This window comes from Microchirus variegatus (assembly GCF_963457635.1).
Source record: "Microchirus variegatus genome assembly, chromosome: 22".
Taxonomy (NCBI): Eukaryota; Metazoa; Chordata; class Actinopteri; order Pleuronectiformes; family Soleidae; genus Microchirus; species Microchirus variegatus.
Genome location: NC_139823.1, coordinates 12,497,345 through 12,521,889, shown reverse-complemented (window position 1 = coordinate 12,521,889; position 24,545 = coordinate 12,497,345). Strand labels below are relative to the sequence as shown.

General features: G+C 38.8%; 1 protein-coding gene across 1 annotated transcript in view; it reads right to left on the bottom strand.

Moving 5' to 3' along the window:
• Positions 1-12,599: 12,599 nt before the first annotated feature.
• wnt10a (wingless-type MMTV integration site family, member 10a) overlaps positions 12,600-24,545 on the bottom strand; it is a gene marked incomplete at its 3' end in the record, with an annotated part of 33,920 nt that continues 21,974 nt past the window's right edge. The window contains exon 4 of the mRNA XM_083908945.1: positions 12,600-13,166. Coding sequence (XP_083765071.1) covers positions 12,600-13,166 — 567 coding nt within the window. The remainder of the gene's footprint in view (positions 13,167-24,545) is intronic.

Sequence of the window (24,545 nt, the reverse complement as noted above, 5' to 3'; positions counted from 1 at the left end):
TCTCCAAAAATGGTCACATTTTAGAGACATAGTATAGTATGAGGTACTGCATAGTATAGTGTGACGTTTTTGTCAAGTTTTGGACCAAAAAAAAGTTTTTCAAAAAAATTGTCAGAATCAAAAACGACATAGTATAGTATGTCGTTTTTGTCCAATTTTGGACCAAATTTTTTCTCTCCAAAAATGGTTACATTTTGGAGACATAGTATAGTATGACGTATTGCATAGTATAGTGTGACGTTTTTGTCAAGTTTTGGACCAAAAAACGTTTTTCAAAAAAATTGTCAGAATCAAAAACGACATAGTATAGTATGTCGTTTTTGTCCAATTTTGGACCAAATTTTTTTTCTCCAAAAATGGTCACATTTTAGAGACATAGTATAGTATGACGTACTGCATAGTATAGTGTGACGTTTTTGTCAAGTTTTGGACCAAAAAAACGTTTTTCAAAAAAATTGTCAGAATCAAAAACGACATAGTATAGTATGTCGTTTTTGATTCTGACAATTTTGGACCAAATTTTTTTTCTCCAAAAATGGTCACATTTTAGAGACATAGTATGACGTACTGCATAGTATAGTGTGACGTTTTTTTTGTCAAGTTTTGGACCAAAAAAACGTTTTTCAAAAAAATTGTCAGAATCAAAAACGACATAGTATAGTATGTCGTTTTTGTCCAATTTTGGACCAAATCTTTTTTTCTCCAAAAATGGTCACATTTTAGAGACATAGTATAGTATGATGTACTACATGGTATAGTGTGACGTTTTTGTCAAGTTTTTGACCAAAAAAACTTTTTCAAAAAAATTGTCAGAATCAAAAACGACATAGTATAGTATGTCATTTTTGTCCAATTTTGGACCAAATTTTTTTTCTCCAAAAATGGTCACATTTTAGAGACATAGTATAGTTTGACGTACTGCATAGTATCGTTTGACGTTTTTGTCAAGTTTTGGACCAAAAAAAACGTTTTTACTCTTCAAGTAGCTCTTGGCCTCAAAAAGGTTGGTGACCCCTGGTATAGTGTGACGTTTTTGTCAAGTTTTGGACCAAAAAAACGTTTTTCAAAAAAATGGTCAGATTTTGGACGACATAGTATAGTATGTCGATTTTGTCCAATTTTGGACCAAATTTTTTTTCTCCAAAAATGGTCACATTTTGGAGACATAGTATAGTATGACGTACTACATAGTATAGTGTTACGTTTTCATCAAGTTTTGGATCAGATTCTGGGGACAGTGGTGGCTCACTTGGTAGAGCATCTACCCCATATGCTGAAGCTGTAGTCCTCGCTGCAGGTGATCCTGGTTAGAATCCTGCACCAAGCGGTCTTTTCTGTGTGTCATCCACCATCTCTCTGTCTCCCGTTTCCTGTCTCTCTCCACTATACTATCATTAAAGGCAAAAAGGCCCAAACAAATATATATATATAAAAAAAGATCACTTTTTGGACGACATAGTATGTCGTTTTTGTCCAACTTTGGACCAAATTTTTTTCTCCAAAAATGGTCACATTTTGGAGACATAGTATATTAAGACGTACTACATAGTATAGTATAACGTTTTTTCAAGCTTTGGACCAAAAAAACGTTTTTCAAAAACATTGTCAGATTTTGGACGACATAGTATAGTATGTCGTTTTTGTCAAATTTTGGACCAAATTCTTTTTTCTCCATAAATGGTCACATTTTGGAGACATAGTATAGTATGACATACTACATAGTATAGTATAACGTTTTTGTCAAGTTTTGGACCAAAAAAACGTTTTTCAAAAACATTGTCAGATTTTGGACGACATAGTATAGAATGTAGTTTTGTCAAATTTCGGACAACATTTTTTTCTCCATAAACAGTCACATTTTGGAGACATAGTATAGTATGACGTACTACATAATATAGTATAACGTTTTTTCAAGTTTTGGACCAAAAAAACGTTTTTCAAAAACATTGCCAGATTTTGGACGAGATAGTATAGTATGTCGTTTTTGTCAAATTTTGGACCAAATTCTTTTTTCTCCATAAATGGCCACATTTGGGAAACATAGTATATTAAGACGTACTGCATAGTATAGTATAACGTTTTTGTCAAGTTTTGGACCAAAAAAACGTTTTTCAGTGGTCAGCTTTTGGACGACATAGTGTAGTATGACATTGAGGTCGATGACATAGTATAGTATGTTGTTTTTGTCAAATTTTGGACCAACATTTTTTTTTTCAAAAAAATGGTCCGATTTTGGACGAAATAGTGTAGTATGACATTGAGGTCGATGACATAGTATAGTATGATGTTTTTGTCAAATTTTGGGCCAACATTTTCTTTTTCCAAAAAAATGGTCAGATTTTGGACGAAATAGTATAGTATGATATAGAGGTAGATGACTGGATTATATGACATTGTGTTTAGCTTAGTAGGTAGAGCACCCACCAAGATCCATGACTTGTGACTGTAGTCTTGCTGCACCCTGGTTCAAATCCTTCAAGCGGTCTGTCCTGCATGCAATTCCCCACCTCTCTGCCTCCGGTCTCTTTCCACTGTACTTTACCACATTAAAAAGGCAAAAACACCCCAATAAAAATATTGCCCAATTTTGGACGACATAGTATAATATGACGTTTTTGTCAAATTTTGGACCAAAATTAGTTTTTCAAAAAAATGGTCAGATTTTGGACGAAATAGTGTGGTATGACATTGAGGATGAAGACATAGTATAGTATGACATTTTGGTCACATTTTGAGCTAAAACATTTTTTCATGATTTTGATCGACATAGTATAGTATGACGTTTTTGTCAAATTTTGGGCCAACATTTAAAAAAAAAAAAAAAAAAAAGGTCAGATTGTGGACGAAATAGTGTAGTATGACATGGAGATCGACGACATAGTATAGTATGACGTTTTGGTCACATTTTGGGCTAAAAAAAAGATTTTCAAAAAAATTGTCCGATCTTGGACGACATAGTATATAGTATGACATTTTTGTCAAATTTTGGACCGACCTTTTTTTTTCCAAAAAATTGTCACATTTTGGACGAAATAGTGTAGTATGATATGGAGGTCGGCGACATAGTATAGTATGACGTTTTGGTCACATTTCGGGCTAAAAAAAAAAAATTTCCAAAAAAATTTCCGATTTAGGACGACATACTATAGTATGACGTTTTTGTGAAATTTTGGACCAAATTTTTTTTTCAAAATAATGGTCAGATTTTTGACCACATTTTTTTTTTTTCTGTTTGTGAGCAGCATAACTAAAAATAAGCTATGATTTTGATTAAATGAATGTTGGACACTACATACAAAACTACACACATGATACCTTTCTGTAGTTCCTGCTCTGGTAGAGTAACTATTTATATCCCCTTTACCAATGCAGTACCACTGAATGTTTTCAATGCTGTCAGGCTTATATCTCAAGTGATTATGCTTGATTTGATTTGATGGACAGCTGGAAGCTTTGCAATGAACCTTCATTAGAAAAAGTTGATTAATGCGAACACATGCAATCCTTTAAATAGGCTTTCACCCATTTGTCTGTACTTTTTTCTTGCTGATTCAAAAAAATCTTGTCCTAATTCACAAATCACTATTGGCCAAGGAAGGCCCAAATACCTACCAGCTGTCTTCCACTTGGTGGAGCTTAAAGTGCAACTATTCCTCTGGTAAATCAGTAGAACTTTCTCTTGGAGAAAGACCAAAGGGGTTAGACCTCTTCCATATATAGCCCCTCTAATGAGGACATGTTTGACCCTCGCTGATCAATATTTTAGGAAATTGCTCCTTGTGTCACTTCCTATGTCCCAGGATGAAAATGACATGATTGCAGTGTGTCTGCGAGAGAGCGAGCGAGAGAGAGTGAAATGTCAGCAGGCCCACAGCAGCTCTCTCTCCACCATCTCATTCCATGTCAGGCTTGAAGAAAGTGGAACTCGAAAGCAGTGAACCAAGTGTCAGCTTAGGTCGAATGGAACATGTTGCAAATGGTGTTAAAAGCATGTACTCGTTGGCCTCTGCTCTCAATAATTAATGTGTGGGGGCCCACAAAAAATGATCCCTTCTTCCATCTTTGATCCTTCCCTGGTGGAAGGGGTCATGAATTAGTAACACAGATCAAACTGCTGCGTTAGCGCAGATCAAGTATTTGTAAAGAAGCTGAAAGGACTTCATACAAGAACAAGAGAGGGTCCTATGAGATAATGTGGATGTGCCTTGGATGTTCCCTGTTCCTGTCACATCAAATTTTAATTTGGAATAGAGCAATTCTACAAGATATAAGAGCAATGCATTATTTATCTAAAGGCGACGACCTATCTTTAGGTCAGAAATGTCTTGAATAAGTTTTTAAAAGCAATCTAAAAAAAAAAGAGAGAGAGAGGAAAACATAAGGAGCATGAAAGGCAGTCCTCAATCTTCTGGAGAATGTACTTTAATTTAATTTGAAGCCAGAGAACAAATCAGTCAACAGCAAATCATTTGTACTGATTTAACCTTAGACGGTCGGCCTTCTAACTATTCACTGTGTGTGGTCTCCTCTGATCTAGACACAAGTAGGACACATCTATGCTGACGCGGGTAAAGTCAGCAACTTTAATGCTTCCAAACATTTACTGTAACATGCAGTCATGGCTCATGGAGTCATGGAGCTGTCTGTTTCAACAATGTTCTTCAAATTCACTTCGCTCTTCGCTGCACGTGGCATGCTCACACACACACACACACAACTGTGGATTCCTGTGATAAAGCGCCATTCAATATTATTTTTCACCAAAGTTTACTTGTAGGGACTGGTTCGTACATTTGTTCTTTTCAATCCACCCTTGAGGGAAAAGTCAAAGAGTGCCTCATCGAGCTTGTAGCAGCTAGCTGCCTGTCTGTTTCTCCTTATACTGTGTCTTTCTTTCTGTCTGTTTGTGGCGTCGTTTCTCAAATTTGCCCAAAACTCAGCTTGACCACATCTCTGTCTGAGCACCTCGTACCCTCCAGAAGAGTTAACTAACCGGTCGTCTTTTGCCGATTCGGTGGTAGAGAGTCTGTCAGGTGCTCTGGGATGTTTCTCTGGTGGTCTGAGCGAGATGTTGAACAGACGTAGCCTCCACTTTCTGCCTGTAATAACAAGCAATTGATCAAATTAGATATGAAACAGTTGACAAAATCTATAGCAGTCGCAGTCAAATTGTGTTTTTGTGTGTGAAAACAATCAATTAACTCCAGGTCATACAGACTGGATATGAAAGACACTCGGGAATAGCATTTGAGAGAATGTCACATAACCTGGTTAACCAGACGTGCAACACGATAAACAGGAAGTCTTTCTTCAATTTCATCCATTACAAGGGACTCAATTTACAAAATTATTATTTTTATTTCATTTCCCTTTTCTCTTCGTACACTCTTAGAAATAAAAGTGCTAAGTAGAACCATATAAGGTTCTTCAGCTTGTCCTCATAGGAGAACCCTTTTGGACGGTTCCACCAAGAACCCTTTTAAAACCCTTTATTCAGGAAAGGGGGTTTTAAAGGGTTCTCTGGATCAAAATGGTTCTTACTGCAACCATCAGTGTTACCAAGAACCCTTGAAAACCCTTTCTTCGGGAAAAGGGTTTTTCAGAAGCAAATGGTTCCAGGTAGAACCTCAGACCTTGTAGAAGGAACCCTTATTTCTAAGAGTGTGTGTGAGGTTCATAGATCGTGGGACGATAAGAAACGACAGAAATGATAACGGTAGCCTACTATGATCGAAGCGTGCAACTTTCAGGGTTGGATTAAAGAATCACTGACAATACGCAGTGTCCTGGTGAGTGATTAAAACTGATAACACATGCAAAAAAAAAAGCTATTATGTTGTGATCTTCAACATACTGTTAATGTATTGGGTGATTCGTTATTGTACTGCACTGAAAAACATGTTATTCACATGCACAGTGTCTGTCCAATTGAGAAACCATTATGCAGACTTGCGAGTTCATGCAAAGCGATCATAACATTCTAAATCATATTTATCAGTGTAATGTTTTTTTTTTTTTTTTTGTGTCAGGTCATATCTGAACTTCACCTTGGGACCTGCGCTCTATCAAAATAACAACCACTGTTCAAATAAGGCTAACACACAAGCCCAGGCCTGACATTCACTGGCAACAGCTTTTCCCCGTGAAGATTAATGTTTCTGCCCTTTTTCACTCTCTCTCTCTCTCTTTTTTAGGGGGAGTAATCTAATATGAAACAAGTATTTGTCAAGGTCATTATAGATCGACTCAGGCTCTGAACACTTACATGATCATTTGTGTCTAGATTGTGACTAATTCGTGTATCCACTTCTTTGTCTCTCTGCAGTAATGAAAAAAAAACAAAAAAAAGATCGGCTGAACTTTGATTTGGCAGCCGCTGGGTTTTTTTTACCGATGGAGGATATTGGCAGTGATGTCTGAGCGAGAATTACTCAACCTCGACTTAAGTTCATTGTCAAATTATACATCCAATCACCGGCTGTCACTTCAATCCACGAGTGAGCCTCCAAAAGAAAACGCAATGCATGCATTTCACATACGGTGTTGTCGCCACACATGAACTATTTATGTATGTTGAGAGGGAGATGAACAGAGTGTTCACTCCGCGCTGTGCATGTTTAACTCAACACGAGAGAGAGAAGAAGAAGAAGAAGAAGTTGCAGTTTGGATAAGAATAGAACAGCAAGGCTCTGAAATAGCACCTTTTTTTTTTACTGCACATCTGTTTACTTTGAATCTTTTGGATTCTTACACTTGACTTGGTGACTTCATAACTTCCCTCAGGGTGCAGAATACATGAGTGAGTCAGGACACTCAACCTGATTTCTCTTTGCACGCAAGCAGCAACTGGTGAAGGGAAGGAATATAAATGGTATTATTGGGTCCATGTCTGAAGGTTATGAAATAAAAAAATAAAAAAAGTCTATGTACAATCACATGTAATGACTTTAATAACTGCACTTATGATATAATACAAGTATTTCAATGATTGGCTCTTATTTTGAGGTTGTCCAAATTAGTGTTGCGAAAATAAAAACGTTAACACTTTCTTCACCAGCCACTTCTTTTCCCTAATTAAGTGTCCAGTGTGGAGTCCATCTGTTTCAAGGTTGAACGTGTTGTGTGTTTAGACATGGTCTTCTGCATACCTTGGTTGGTAATGAGTGGTTATTAGAGTTACTGTTGCCCTTCTGTCATCCTTGAACCAGTCTGGTCATTCTCCTGTGACATCTGGCATCGGCGAGGCCTTTTTAACCAGAGAACTGCCGCTCACTGGATCTTCGGACCATTCTCTGTAAATGAGAACACATTACACCAGTGCATGCATAGCCATAACTTACTTAAAAATACCTTTTAAAGACCATCACATGTTTTTTGTGTCTTCTGACTCCGGGTCAAAGTCATAAAAAGGACTGCGGCGTGGAGTCGTGACTAAGCTATTTTTAAACATTGTTAAATCAATGTTTTGATAATGAGTAGCAGTGCATCCACCGTCCCAGTGGGGGGCGCTGCGCTTCTGAGAGCGGATGTGCTGAACAGTACTGGCCAATCACAAGACTCTGTCTTCTGGGGTTGAGAGTTGAGTCTGAAATATCGCGGCTCAGGAACAGCGTCAGAAAAGAGGATTCCTATCGGCTCGTTTACAGCAACTAGGAGGTTTTTGACCATAAAAACAAGTTAATGTATGTAAGTAGACCTCCATAACTAACATATATGTGAAACAGGACCACTCTAGGTCCGCTTTAATATAATGTTTATGAATAAAGGGCTAGTATGCTACTTATATATGTTAGTAAGCACCTATTTAATGGTGCTACAATTAAGTGTTTTGCCCAAGTATTCATTACAAAACTGAGCACTAAGGTGTTTCAAAGATTTATTAGTCATTAGTCAGTTAAGGGCAAAATTCTTAGTAAGAGGGAGTCATGTATGGAGACAGGTGAGGCATAGTGGAGGTGCATGAGGTGACTTGTGCAAGTTGCCAGTCAAAAATCTGTCATTTTTCCAGTTATAACTCATAACGTACAGACATGACACACGCGCATTTTTATTTGCCGTCTCACTTAACGCCGTGGATATCGTTATCTCCGGTGTCAAGCGTCCATAAATCTAGCCGACGCTTATCGTGAGAGCCATCGGGCCAACGGGTTTTGCACCAAATGAATCCAATTATTGTCGTCTTTATCGTGCACTCTGGATAAAAAAAAACAAAAAAACCCTGCGAATAATTCAGCCAACATTTAAAGAAATAGGGATTAAAGAAATGAGCCTCAAGTTGAAACACAGTTTACATTCTTGGCAACTTTACACTTGTTTTTAAACATCCCCCAAAGCACTACGGGGAACTGTGTTCCAAAAACCCCGGGACTTAGACTGGCAGTTGTCTCGTCAATAAATTACTGCTCTGATTTGTTGGAGGGCTGTTCGGCGACTGTTAATGAGCCGAGGGGTCAATGACCTCTAACGTGACATCACTATAAATATACCAACAGTTTAAGTGTTCTCGCCAACTATGTTGAACTTTTTTTGATCGCATGCAAACATAATAATGGTGTTATAAGAAGTATTTTATGGCTGTCTGAATAACTGTTAAACAGATCTACAGTTTGACAGCTGTCACTGAGAATAGAATGTTCAGACTACATCCACACATAATAAGTGAGCCCAAGCAAGACAATGAATAATGATGGTGATAAATCTTTGCAGCAGTGTGAGGCAGCATTGGTGTAGCAAGAAATGAATGTGTGCGTGTACACTGCTGTTCAAAAGTTTGTTAGTCACTTAGAAATGTCCTTATTTTTGAAGGAAAAGCACTTTTTTTCAATGAATATAACATTAAATTAATCAGAAATACACTCTTTACATTGTTTTAGTGGTAAACGACTATTATAGCTGCAAATGTCTGGTTTTTAATGGAATATGTACATAGGTGTATAGAGGCCCATTTCCAGTGTTCTAATGGTACATTGTTTTCGTTAATGGCGTTAGAAGGCTATTGGATGATCAGAAAACCCTTGAAAACCCTTGTGCAATGATGTTAGCACAGCTGAAAACAGTTTTGCTGGTTCTTTGACGAAAGCAAAGTTTGAAGGGCAAAATTATTATGTTTTATTCTTAACCTTCCCAATGTCTTAACTATATTTTGTATTCATTTAGCAACTCTTTTGATGAATAAAAGTGTGAAAGCACAAAATAAATTGTATAGGTGACCCCAAACTTTTGTATGACCTAAAAAAATCCTGTATTATTCACTCAACAGTGCGTTTACATGTGCACTTTAGTCAAGCTAAGGTCGTAGTCCGACTAAGACAGGCAACCAGACAACTTGAAGACTCCGAGTATACATGGGGGAGTAGTAATCGGACTATGAATGAACAATTATCCAGGTATGTTAGTCCGACTAAGACTAGCTTGATTTTAGTCGGACTAACATGTTTACATGACATTAAAAAACTTTTTTTTTATTTTTGTTCAACTAAAATTGGACTTGTAAACTCACTTTATCCTCCATATGAGAGTCGTGTGGGGCCTCCGGAGCCAATCCCACCTGACAGAGGGCAAAAGGCAGAGTGCACCCTGGAGAGTCCATCGCAGCACTCACATATTAACACCTATGCTCCATTTAGAGTGTCCAATTAACCTCTCCATGTTTTTGGACCTGTGGGCGTAACCAGAGATGCAAACACGGGGAAAACATGGAAACTCCACACAGAACGGGAATGTGAACCACCAAGGAACCTAAGAAATTCATCATCATTATGCGGAGCAAAAATCAATTGTCTTAGCAAACACGATCTTTTCACATATTTTATTATTCATCATATTAAAGCCCCTTTCAATATTATGCTCTTTCTTTTTGTCTTACAAATATTAATTTATCCACAAAAATAAAATAACTTAGATAATAACCATATTAAAACATAAAAAAAAATTAAAACATACATTACATTTATGACATGAAATTAACAAATGGACAAATGTATAATAGATATTTTTCCCAGAGTTTTCCTGGACACAGTTCTGTGTGTGCAAACTACTTATCAGAACCACAATAATCTTTTTGCACTGAAAGCCTCATCCCAGACTTTCTTGTTTCCCCCTCAGCTTTTAACACTTAAACACATTTTGCTTAAAATAAATTACACTGTCTGATAAGGAGCCTCACTCATACAACTTAACTAAGATCAAATGTGATCTTCACAATGTGCACAGGCAAATAAATCCACATCAACTTTTGTTTTTTGTTTTTTTTTCTCAATATACTTTGAAGTCATCTTCAAAATACCTCCGTTGTACACATTGAAGTATGAAGGAGGTGAGTGTATATTACAGTATATTACACACACACACAAATAGCACAGTAAACACTTTCAATGTTTATAGTGTGATGAACTGACGCCTGTCCATGTGCACTCAGTTTCACTTTATACTTGTGTGTTGTTATTGGTGCAGCATTAATATGTTTTATTTACAATGCTGTTCAGATCATGCTGAAGATTAAAAAAAACAACAAAAGTACACAGTGTACACACTGTTGATGGAGGACGCTTTATCTGAGCTGTGTTTTTACGGAGAAAACAAATGTACAAGCTTACGTAGTCATGTTTGCAAACAGTGATTTTCTTTTTTGTGTTGTATGATACTTGAATACTTGTTCTGTGTAAAGTCTGGTTTGAGTGACTTTCATTTTTCACACCCACTGTTTTTAGAAAAGGAAAAGTTTGAGATGCACAAAGGTGGCAGCAACAATACAGAAATTTCACAGTGGTCATAATTTTTTAAAGAAAAAAATTAATTCAAACCAAACAGCTATGGAATTAGATTTGTTTTCAACGAAACAAACAACACTTTATGAATCCAGCAAACACAAATGAACCCCTGAATAAATTAAATACACAAATTGCAAATAAAATATTGTTTCCATTCATTTGAAAATGCACTTTTTGTTTGCAATGATCGGAATTTTGTTTGCTCCAACTCTTTTGTTTGCTCTCCCTCACTTGTTCTTTGTGCTGTGTTTTTTTGTTTGCGATTCTACAATTATTTAGTCGGCTGTCGATGGGAAAAAATTGGGGAACGACAAACAAAAAACACCACGCCACAAAGAGCAAGTGAGGGAGCGCAAATGTAAGTAAAAGTGTATTTTCAAACAAATAAAATGTTTAAATGATTAAAATCGATATTTTATTTGCAATTTGTGTATTTTGTTGATTTTGTGGTTAATTTTTTTGTGTTGTTCGCGTCTTAAAAAGCGTCGTTAGCTTCTTGAAAAGCGTAGTTCGCTTCTTAAGAAGCGTGTTTGCTTCTTAAAAAGCGTTGTGAGCTTCTTAAAAGGCGTTGTGAGCTTCTTAGGAAGTGATGTTCACTTCTTAGAAAGCGTTGTTAGCTTCTTAAAAAGCGTTGTTCGCTTATTAAAAATCGATGTTCGCTTCTTAAAAAGCATTGTTAGCTTCTTAAAAAGTGTTGTTAGCTACTTAAAAAGCGTTATTTGCTTCTTAAAAAGCGTTGTTTGCTTCTTAAAGTGTTATTAGCTTCCTAAAAAGCGTTGTTTGCTTCTTAAATTGTTATTAGCTTCCTAAAAAGCACTGTTTGCTTCTTAAAGTGTTGTTAGCTTCCTAAAAAGCGTTGTTATCTTCTTAAAAAGTGTTATTTGCTTCTTAAAAATCTTTGTTCGCTTCTTAAAAAGCGTTGTTAGCTTCTTAAAAAGCGTTGTTCGCTTCTTAAAAAGCGTTGTTCGCTTCTTAAAAAGTGTTGCTTGCATCTCGAAACATCTAACTCCATAAATAGCTCCGTCTGCCCTGAGCCATGATTTGAGCTGATGATGCCACTGATTCCGGAACGATCACTGTGTCCTGAGCCAAACACTGACACGATAAACAAAAGTCACTGCCTGTGAACAAGACAAGGAAATTCTTAAGTGCTCCTAATGCGCTGACGATGTGTGAAAAGGACGGACTACGTTTGTCCCTGTATGTAATAGATAGAGACAGCATGTGCCACTGTAACACTGTAACATGACTGTGTTTCTGCTGTGATCTGGTTAAAAAACATTATAGATGCTCTCCGGCATTATTTAAGTGTCACGGGATACAAGACAGTCCTCACACCTTATATCCCTGGTGCTATGAAGCATTATTATTTTTTCCTTTATGCATGCAATCTCCTCCCGACTTTCTCACGTGTACCTCATGCAGCTGGATGTCGGTCGACGTGCGGCGATGACTTTTCCAGAGCTCAGATCTTACATTTGGCGTTGTCAGATATTTCTCTGATATGACTATGTTCCTTTATCTCAGGAGAACGGCAGCAAACATGCAGTCTCTCTGAGTTGTTGTGGCAGCTTTAGACAAAAATGCTCGCTGCATGTGCACACTCTTTACCAACATGCACGTCTCTCTGCTGGCTCAGCTGCTTCACACACACGCACACACTCACGCACACACACACTGTCCTCGCTCTTTAGGAAAACAGCAGTCCACTGCAAAAAAAATGAGCGGGGGGTACATTATATTACAGTCATATTCCCCTTTCAAATGAATAGTCTCTGACGTGTGTAACGTGTCTTTATCTCTTTGTTTAGTCTCTCGACGTGTGTTTCTTCATTTACAGACACTGACCCACTCTGTTATCCGGCACTCTTCGCAGACCACGTAGCAGCACCAGTGGAACTTGCAGTTGCAGCGTTCGCTCCGCGTCTGCTGCAGGATGTTGTGTCCTCTGCCGCAGCACAGGCTCTCACAGTTGTCCATGCCAGGGCTGGTCTTGTTGCAGATGCGGCCCTGTGTGCCGGCCGAGTCCGAGCCCAGGTCCCGTTCGCAGAAATCCGGAGACTTTTCAAAGTAGACCAGCTCGTTGACGCTGGGCCGCCGCCGGTGTGTGTGGTGGTGGTGATGGTGGCTGTTCTGATGATGGTGGTGGTGGTGGTGGTGGTGGTGGTTGTGGTGGCTGTGATGGTTGTGGTGGTTGTTGTGGTTGTTGTGGTGGGAATGGTCGAGCTGTCCGGTGTTCCGGTTGTGCGCTTTGATAAGCGCGGCGACGTGGAAGCGCTCTTTGAGGATGGAGCCCACCACGCGGAACTCGGGGGTGACTTGCCAGCAGGTTTTCAGCTGGCAGCTGCCCGACGTCCCGTGGCACTTGCATTTCCGTCTCATGTGGTCGAGAACCACCTGCGAAACACAGATGGTGCGAGACAGACAAAAGGAAAGAGTGGGATGGTGTGAGGAAATGAGCAGAGGAAAGAAGGAGGGAGGGAGGGAAGAGAAGGAGGAGGATTAATAACTTTCTTGGTCACTGGTTGCATTTGAAGTTTTCAAGCTGTAAAGTGTTACTTTTAAATATGTTCACACAATACTTTCATCTTCACTGGACTGTGTTTCTCAATTTTCAGAAGGACGCAGAATACATTCAGCATTACGAACATGCATATAAGTCGCATACTAGCCCTTTATTAGTACATATTAAGCAGCATGTATTAACACCTTATGGAAGAAAAATCTTAATTCATTTCATAATAGAGGTAGAATAAGGTTATGTAGAAAATTAATACATGCTTAATGATTATTAATAAAGGGCTAATATGCTACATAATATTATATTCTCTCTGTTCACCAAGCCCAACCAGAGGCAGAATAATAGCAACAGAAAAACAGAATAAAATCAACAGAATTAACTACAACTACAGTGTGTTGTTGCCATGTTGCATCTCGTATTACACGTGCCAGCTTTGCCTCACAACTTTTGTTTATTCTTCTACACAGTGACCGTTGTTTCGCTGTAAACCAAAAGACACATAATGCCCTGCAGGAAAAAGGTCCCATATTTAAAAAAAAAGAAAAAAAAAAGCACCACCAGGTGGTCCAGGTCTGAGCTGCTGGTTGTCAAACACACTGATATCAAATAACACAGATGGATGCAGGTATTATCCAAACAGATGTGTTTGTCATTATTCATATTTTGGCAGTGAGCTATGACTCCAGGTTTAGCCCACATGTGGTGGCACAGAGGCAGCGGAGCGTATCCGTATTTACATATTTCCACTGTAATGGTTTAATTCTGGATATTGGAAGGGCATGCACGCAGGAAACCGCAGTGTGTTTCCTTTTGTTTTGTTTTTATTGTCTTACCAGGAAACAGCATGAATGAATAAAAGCCATTTTCACGTACAAATTAGGCTTCGGAACGGGCCAAAATCTAAAAAAAAAAACTCGCAAGGTCAAAAGAATGTGTATGTGAACATCTGAATACAAGCACAAACACAAAGTATCCTGTTAGAGCATGACTACCACTTCAGGACCTACCCACTCTCTGTCAGTGGCACACACACACACACACACACACACACATGACCATCCCATAAATCCTGTCCTGTAACGTTCCTCAAGGCTATGCATGCATGCGTCGACTATGAGTATGAACATTTGTGTGTGTATTTATCAGTCATCGCCCATTCTAAACTTTAAGATTGAATTACCAACAGGAAACGGGGGCCACCCAGACTAGTGACAGACGCTTCATGCTGCTGCTACTGCTGCTGCAGCCCCTATATATACATTCCATGCATGTGCTAGCAATAATGGTAATCTGCACCGTATATCACAGGAGATTATTAGAATGAGACAGAGATGGCAGTCAAACTGGTATGTGGTGTGATGGTAATAGCTGGAAAACAATTAGAGATGTTAGAGATCTGTCATCTACACTTTGAATGGACTGATGCCAAAAATCACATGCTTCACTTTTTCTGTGATCCTTTGCGTGACCCCGCCTTTCTCAATTTAGTGAACTGTGCTCCGGGTTTGTGTAGCATGAGGCTCCTTTGCAGACTGTACAGTTTCAAACCCGGTCCGGGCGGCATGAATGAACGAAAGCGGTGGGTGAGAGAATGAAAGTGTGATAAATGGAGCTGTTTGACTCATCTGTTTGGAATGAACCATGTACGAAAAAAGAAGAAAAAAAAGCACAGCAAAAGAAAAAGGAAAAAGCCAAACTCCTGTTTGCAACAGAGCCAAAGTTAACAAGGATCAGTGATGCTCTACAAAAAAAGAAACCTGGTTACTGTTGCAAGTCATGTGGAGCTAGAAGATTATGATGCATCCACTGAGAGCTGCTACTAATTAGTCGAGCACTACTCCGCTCAAAAGTGAACGATGTGCCAGTGCAAATATAGCTCTCTTACACACACTACCGCTCAAAAGTTTGGGGTCACTTAGAAATTTCCTTATTTTTTGAAGCAAAAGCACCTTTTTTTCAATGAATATAACATTAACTGAATCAGAAATACACTCTATACATTGTTAATGTGGTAAACGACTATTCTAGCTGCAAATGTCTGGTTTTTAATGGAATATGTACATAGGTGTATAGAGGCCCATTTACAGCAACCATCTCTCCAGTGTTCTAGTGTACATGCAATGTACATTGTGTTTGCTAATCGCATTAGAAGGCTATTGGATGTTTAGAAAACCCTTGTGCAACTATGTTAGCATAGCTGAAAACATTCATAATTTGAATAAAAATAATTATTTCTAATCTTGTCAATGTCTTGACTGTATTTTCTATTCATTTTGCAACTCTTTTGATGAATAAAAGTGTGACTTTTAATGGAAAACGCAAAAAAATTGTATAGGTGACCCCCAACTTTTGAACTAGGGGTGGTTGGAAAAAATCGATTCACATAGGAATCGCGATTTTAATCATCCACGATTCTGAATTGATTCATAAACTTCAAAAATAGATTTTCTATTTTGAAAAACCACACAAAACCCCAGTTTGTGTTATTTGTGTACAGTTCATTTTTGTAACTTCTGGGAGAGAAAGGCAGCTAGCCTAAGCTAAGTTGTTTTTTGTACAGTAAGTAAGTTTTTATTTGTTTTGAATGAATAAATGTTAACCTTTGTTTTTAAAATTTGTCTTTGCGTGATCACATTATCACATTATCTTATGCAAACTGTATTGTTTTGATGCCATAATTTGCCTGAACACACTATGCATCGTATCAATTTTTTTATGTTTTGAATTGAATTGAGAATCGATTTTGAATCGAATCTTGACCCTAAGAATTGGAATGGAATCTAATCATGAGCCACCCAAAGATTCACATCCATATTTTGAACTGTAGTGTATTCAGTCAAAATAAAACATATTTTCCTACTGTATCTTCTTTGTGTGTTATTGTAACAGAAAGTGACTGAAAAGAACATTCGAGAACAGACACAGTTCCTCTGTAATTGAGAAGAAAGTTGAAAGAAACTGTGATCAGCGGTGAGGAGATAGAGGCCGTGTACGACTGACTTAATAGTAAACAACACAATAATAGTTCAAACGGCAACTTGCACTTCAGAGTTCAGATTGCAGCATTCGGCTGGAGTTTTTAAAGACAGAGGCAACCCCAGAATCACAAACGCACACTGGCCTTAAACACACAGCAAAGTCTGTAATCATAAAGCGCTCTAACCTAAACCTTAAGGAGTCAAACTGACCTAACAGTCATAATTGCATCCACATTGCTACTGTTTGATGGTACTTTCACAACAGGATAAGGGTTTTAAAGGACAGTAAAACTACAAAAACAGCCTGAAAAATATGTGATTTCTTCTTAAATTAAATAAAAAAAAAGGTTTACGTATTCTGGGAAATGGGGGCAAATGTGCATCACAGTATAGCATGTTCTTAACAATCAGTGATCCCATAAAACAATCTTTCCAGTAGTACACAGCACATCTGGCTTCCATACCTTATGTTCTGAATGCACCGTAATTTAATTCACCATTTTGCTAAATTCCTCCTCCGAACAGCAGTTGTCCAGTCTTAGTTTGGCACCCGCGACGTAGCTCGGTATAAAGCTTGGATTTCTGCACGGCTGGAGTTATAAGAAAATCTCAACCTTTGGAATCGACTCTGCATTTTTTCCACTTACAAAAGCAAAAGTATGAAAGATGTACAAAAAAAATTCAAGGAATGTTTTTGGCTGTTCTAATGTACGATGACAACATTTGCATGTACACGTCAACGACCTAACCACTTATTAAGGGCATTTTAAAGGGTTACATCTATGAAATTCATCGTTATTATTATTATCATCTTTTCACTATTATCTATCTGTTGGTTTGTTTGTGATTTAGGAAAATATGCAGGATTGTTTTGTGATGTGAGCCATTGTAAACCATTACCATGGTTAAATGGTCCTCTACCTTCTGTTAGAGGGAAACAAGCCTCGCAATATGAAGGGCTGCTGACCCAGAATCCTTTGTATGAGGAGGTTTTAGCAAAGTCTCAGGTCTCGCAAGAAACACAAATTGTTTCATGGCACTAAACACACACACACAATTGCAAGGTACTGGCAGTAGAATCAAGGCAGCATTATTGTTATTTTAGATGTTAATTAAAAAAAGAAAACAGGAAGAGAGAAAGAGGAAACGACTCTCCGACCACCTCTTTTTCGCATGGCGAGAAGCATGAAAAATGAACGCTGACTGGCAGATAGATAGATAGAGAGCTTGCTAGCTAGCTTTCTAGCTAAAATGATAGCATGCTAGCTGAACGATAGATAGATAGATAGATAGATAGATAGATAGATAGATAGATAGATAGATAGATAGATAGATAGATAGATAGATAGATAGATAGATAGATAGATAGATAGATGGACGGACGGACGGACAGACAGACAGACAGACAGACAGACAGACAGACAGACAGACAGACAGACAGACAGAGAGATAGATAGATAGATAGATAGATAGATAGATAGATAGATAGATAGATAGATAGATAGATAGATAGATAGATAGATAGATAGATAGATAGATAGATAGATAGATAGATAGATAGATAGATAGATAGATAGATAGATAGATAGATTCACAGTGGTGTTGTAAAAAATATGTACTCCGAAACTGCAGGGGGAGCTCCATAGAGATCCAGACTTGCAAAACTGACTTTAGTGAAACTTTGTGGAGGGATAGGATGCGAGCCAAGGACAAAAAAAAAACATTACATATGGGCCAATAAATTTTGGATAAGTGGGTGGATCAAGGAATTTAATTAGCTGCTAACTAGCAATGCTCTGAAAAGGGAAGTTAAAAGTTGCTGGCTAGAAATGAAAGGCAAGCAACGTCACACTTGTCTGACAATGTGTGAAGTCTAAATGTGCTGTGCCAAAACACAAAGCTTCATAAAGCTTATAAGCATAGCAAACCAGGGTTGGGCCTTTGGCAAAATGTTTTTTTTTTGTAGTTTTTTTTTTTTGTTTTACCCCAGGTCTCCAATGTTATTCATTATGTGCTGCCAAAAATGATAATGCTTCATTTGATTTATTTTTCTCAGCCTCGGGTTTGCAACTTGTTACTACTCAACTCAACTGAATAACCACTGGCAAAACCCAATAGCAGTCAAATTAAAGTCTCCGCCTCTGCCAATTCAACATTAAAGGAAGCGCATGCATGAGCTCTGCTTTAGGGTGGAATTATCCATTCTTAACCTGGTAGAGCTTTTTGTTCTAAGAATTATTACAGAAGAACAAAACTCCAGGTTAGGAGTAGCCCCCATTATCTCTGAGTGAACATGTGTGGAGGAAGGATGTCAGATATTCCCTTTGACGTGGAGTTGAAAGGCAGGCAGGTATAATCCAGACCCTTAACTGCTAATAGGAAATCGGGAAGCTGTCTGCTCTTGCTATTAGAAGTGGTCTGTCAGTATGATATGTGAAGTGCTGATCTATCTAACAAAGGAGGCCGGGGGAACACCAGTGAAGAACATTTTGTACTGAAAGTATTAAAAATGCAGGGGGGGGGGGGGGAAAGGCTGAATTTTTTAAATGTAATATTGAATGACAAAAGTTTAAATAGAGGGTAAGATCTTAAAGTTTTGCTCTCTACTTATCTAAAACGATGATTAAAAAATACCCTTCAAAGACAAACTCTTATCACACTGGATACAGATCAATTATGAGATGAACGTTTGTGATATTCTTGATTTCTTGTGATCGGTCACACCTGTGAGGCAGGTGTGTGTGTGTGTGTGTGTGTGTGTGTGTGTGTAGTAAAGATGATAGAGAGAAAACACAGAAGAATGTTGTGTGTCTGTCTCTGTCTGTGTTTACGAGATGTGTCTTGACTACTGTGGGGCAAAGAAAAAAAAAAGGAAGAAAAGTGACGCATGTGATTTATTGTTACCCCCTCGTTGTAGATCTTGAGATTTCGCCCTGAGGACACGGAGGACTGATGGGGTGGTGAGGTGGGGGCTGGATGCTGGAGCTGGTGGTTGGATGGAGCGTACGGTAAAAAAGAAAAGAAAAAAAAAGGGAGGAGATAGAAGGGCAGAGAGGAAAAGGAGCTGTGGAGAAGGGATGACAGGAGGAGGAGATGATCTGTGGATTATCTCTTTGCTGTCCCTCCAGCTTTTGATTCTCAAGTGTGTGTGTGTGTGTGTGTGTGTGTGTGTGTGTGTGTGTGTGTGGTGCGCTGTGAGGGAATTCTAAATAATCTCCGATGGAGCAAGGGCGCGTTCTTCTTGTGTGTTCTGCCCAACACAATGATACTCACACCGGAAAGTTGTGCTTTTATTGAGTATACTCTTACACGGATCCAGCGTCTGTGTGTGTGTGTGTGTGTGTGTGTGTGTGTGTGTGTGATGATGACAAATTAGGATTCAAACCTATCTTTGTGAGGACATTTTGGGGTTAGTATTAGGGAATGCATTATGTCAGTGAGTGTGTGTGTGTATGCATCGTGCATTAAGCTATTATGTACAAATCACCTGTGGGTGTAGTTCTCTGTCGAGGCTCGTCAAGAATATCCTGCTGCTATTATCTACGCCAGATTGTAATCAGATCAATAAAACTCTGAGCTGTGAGTTATACAACAACTTAAATTTATGTGACTTGACATGTGCTGAGATGAGATGAACCTACGTTCAGAGTTACACAGAAACTATTTGCACAGCGTCTTTCGTACGAGCGTTGCAGCTCAAAGGGCTTCACAATAAAAGGAAAATACAATAGAACACAACACAGGGTGTAATGAAATAGGAAAAGTCTTAAGTCAAGTAGTAAAAAACCCTGTTTTAACTTTGAAATAAGACAAAAAAAAATGCAAGGGTGGAATGAAAAAGGAAACGGCTGTAGAGGCAAGAGGTTAAAAACCTGTTCTTAACTTTAAAATAAACCAAACATGCAAATAAAGCACAACACAGGGTGGAATAAAAAGGAGCAAAAGAGAGGTTTTAAGTCTTCTTTTAAAAATATCCAGTGAGCTGGCTTCCCTGGTATCTAAGGGTAGTGTGTTCCAAAGATTTTTGGGCTGTTGTGGAGAGCCTCCAATAAACAAGCATTGGACGATCGCAGTGTTCTTGCGGTCTAATAATAATAATAATGATTATTAAAACTTGGGTTACTAGATAAATACTTAATATTGACAGTTCCCTGATTTATGATTGACACTATGGCTCGCACTGCACACACACACACACACACTGAAGAGATGCAACTGCTTCAAAGTCAACGGTTGACCACAGTGTGGAGACAAACATCTGGTGTGTTTTTAATTGGCTTAAGAGAGTGAGACAGAGGCGTCTATAAAAAAAGAGGCCCAGACGGAGATCAAATACGACATGTTGGTGGCAGATTAGGACTGCAGGCTACATAATACAGTAGACTGGGGATAAGTGCAACATGTTGGTGTGTGGAGCGCAGCAGACTACTGTGCAACCAAGAGGAGTTGTGCAACGAACTCAAGATCGGAGCGATGTTGTGACAGTTGGTGCAGTTGGACAACGTTCAAAAAGTGATGCGTGTCTGACTGACCGTCTCGACTCGCCGTCCTGATTTGTGTAAAGTGTTTACCACATTGTCTTCGTTACTAGGGCGATTTCCAAATAGTACGGTCAAATCGAAAAACCATACCGACTTAACGATGTATTCTCTTTTTTTTTCTTTGTTGCATTCAAATGGGTGGTGCAGCTGTGTCATAATAATAATAACAACTAACTAACTGTGATTCAGGACTAGAGTTAGTTACCATACTCCTGTTCCACTTGTTTTTGTCGTCCTGAGCGAATATCATTCTCTGGCTGAGTCAGTCACTTATGAACATGTTGATAATGACTTACAGGATTTCTTTTTGTGAACAGGGAAGGTCCTGACATTTACAAGACAAAATGGAGAGAAGAAATAGCCAATGAGGGATTGAGAAGTTTGAGCCTGTCTGTGCTTGTTACACCGTTTTTTTTTATTATGAATCCCACGCCATATAAAATGTATTGTGTGTGTCTGTGTATTGTGTATGATCTCATCCCCGCAGGCGAATCACACACAAGATGGGAAGTCTAGATTTGTCTGTTAATGAATTTTAAATACAGTCTTTGCTGAATTGCTATTATCCATATATATACACTACCGTTCAAAAGTTTGGGGTCACCTATACAATATGTTTATGTTTTCCATTAAAAGTCACACTTTTATTCATCAAAAGAGTTGCAAAATGAATAGAAAATATAGTCAAGACATTGACAAGAGTAGAAATAATCATTTTTATTCCGTCAAAGAACCAGCAAAACTGTTATAATAATAATTGCCCAATGATTTTCAAGGGTTTTCTAATCATCCAATAGCCTTCTAACGCCATTAGCAAATACAATGTACCATTAGGAGAGATGGTTGCTGGAAATAGGCCTCTACACTCTTAGAAATAAAAGTGCTAAGTATAACCCTATAAGGTTCTTCGGCTTGTCCTATAAAGGTTCTACCTGGAACCCTTTAGGAGGATTCCACCCTTTTAAAACCCTTTATTCAGGAAAGGGGGTTTAAAGGGTTCTCTGGATCAAAATGGTTCTTACTGGAACCATTAGTGTTACCAAGAACCTTTGAAAAACCCTTTCTTCGGGAGAGGGATTTTCAGAAGCATGGTTCCAGGTAGAACCTCAGCCCTTGTAGAAGGACCATTTTAGAACCCTTATTACTAAGAGTGTATACACCTATGTACATATTCCATTAAAAAACAGACGTTTGCAGGTAGAATTTCATTGAAAAAAAAAGAGTTTTCTGTCCTTTTTTCCTTCAAAAACAAGGACATTTCTAAGTGACCCCAAACTTTTGAACGGTAGCGTGAGTAAAAATGGCACCATGTGGACGTCTGAACCAGCAACGTCTTAACCGCACTACCTATTTTGTCTGCCTCATTGTCTTTAATTGTCGGCCAAGTGAGTAATCACTTTTTGGGGAAGTCCTAATCTGATGTCTGTGCGTCCCACAGTCGACCCCTTCTCGCCGATAATCTGCAGGGCTCGTCGGCGCGATGCAGCCTTGTGTGTTCGTCAGTTCAAAGACAATCTGCTCAAGGAACCTTTTAAAGCCGAGCAGAAAGCCACGGGCCGATATCAAAGCACACAAACAAATCCCACAGCCGCACAGTAAGCCCAGACATCACTTTAAACAAATCAAACGCCTCGCTTCAAAAGAACAATTACGGGCACGCGGGGCAAACACACACAGGCGCACATCGCGGAAAACACAATGACATGCAATTACTGAGAAAATGCATATTTACGGTACGCAAGTAAGAGCTGTAACTTCACTGGAATGCGCGTGTGCACGTGTGTCGTATTTACGCACTCGTTAATTGCACACAATGTCCACAGCTCTCATTTAGAGAGTCTAATAAAATGTTATTACCGGCATAAGCGCTTCCACCTGCTGAGCTTTTACTGTGAAGCCTTCGCTGTGTACTTTTGGGTGAACGTGGATGTGAGTAAACGAGAAAGAGAGTTGTAAGGATAATGTGTGTGTGTGTGTGTGTGTGTTGCAGGTATTACTCATGTTGCGGGGACCTAAATCTGGACAAAAAAAGCAAGTCCCCAATGACGTAATTTGAAGATATGTTGGATGATTAGGATGAGGTTAGGTTAAGGTTAGGTTTAGGGCAGTAGTCGTTATGGTTAAGGGTTAGAGTGAGTGTACAGGAAATGAATGTAAGTCAATGTTATGTCCTCTGAAGTCATGGAGACCAGACAGTGTGTGTGTGTGTGTGCACATGTATGTGTTGGCGTGTGTACAGTGTGTGTGGTGGGTCACATCAAATGCCCGCCCTCTGTACTTGTCAGGACTCAGGAATGCTCCGCACACCACGGATGATATGAATTGGCCTCTGGAGAGCACATCGCTAACCCCCACGCGCTAATGTTGCTATTTATGATCAAACACACTGCGCTGCTTCGTGTGGCTTTTCTGAGTCAATGAATTAAGGTGAATGGGATCTCCAGAGCTAGACATAAAAGGAGCTGGGACCACTGTTGCCAGTTTGGGTCAAGCCAGAGGGTGAGCAGCTCCAGTCCATTATGGTTTAAATAAATTCTCAACTATGTTCAATGAGCTAGGGAAGTAAAAATGTGCTTTTGTGCAGATAAAGTAGGTCGTCCACTGCCTCAAAACATCAAGTGTGAGAGTCCGTGGTCCTTTTAATTTGACACTGAGCTTCATATTAGTAACTTATATGAAAATGTATGGAAATAATTTAGTTACCAGTTAGCTCCGTTAGCTGCGTTAGCTGCGTTAGCTCATTTAGCGCGCCTACAGTCAAACTTGAGCGGTCTGTTTATTAAACGAAAAGCGCAGCTTACTTTACTTACTTATTTTAGAGACTCATTTTAACAATTGGGATTCACGTAAACATGACGTCATGCGCGTCTATTTCCGGTCAGTCGTCATGGAAATGCGCCATGCGTTAACGTGCATTAGCGTTGACGCTGTTAACAGCCATTAGCGCGCTAACGTGCCCAGCACTAGTTATCAGGTCGTGATCGTTTTGTCTGTCTTTTGTTTGCCGATAACATTGCAATGGTTTTTATTTTATTTATTTTTATCTATTTAATTTTACTTAAAAAAAATAACAAAATAAAAATAATAATTTAAAAAAATTTTTTTTTTTGTGGAATGTGCACTGTGCAATGACGATAAAACGATTCTGATTCAAGGACAGAATGATTTGCAGTTTTAAATCAAACTAAAATCAGATGCTAACACAGTTACCAACGTCACCAAATACTAATAATTTTGTCGGTAAGCAACTATCATATCACACAAAACTGCTCTTCACCCCCAAAGGTCACAGACAGCAGTATCACAAGAGGTGGTCGGAGGATGTCAGTCTTCCACACAGCCTTTGTTTGCACTTCCAAAAGCATGTGATTACACTGTCAGTGTCATTAGCTTCTGTCCTCCCTCTGATTTAACAATGCAGGTGGGTGAAGAAGGCTTGGCCACAGACCGCAGTATCTGCAGCTCACTGAGGCTGCACCATCAATACAAAGCATGTGAGCAATCAGTCGCTCTCATACTGTTTCAGAACAATGACAATCAGAAAGGTTGGAAAGCATCAGGTTATAGATTTATACATACACTACCGTTCAAAGGTTTGGGGTCAACTATACAAGTTTTTTTTGTTTGCCATTAAAAGTCACACTTTTATTCATCAAAAGAGTTGCAAAATGAATAAAAAATATATTCAAGACATTGTCAATGAACCAGCAAAACTGTTTTCAGCTGTGCTAGCATA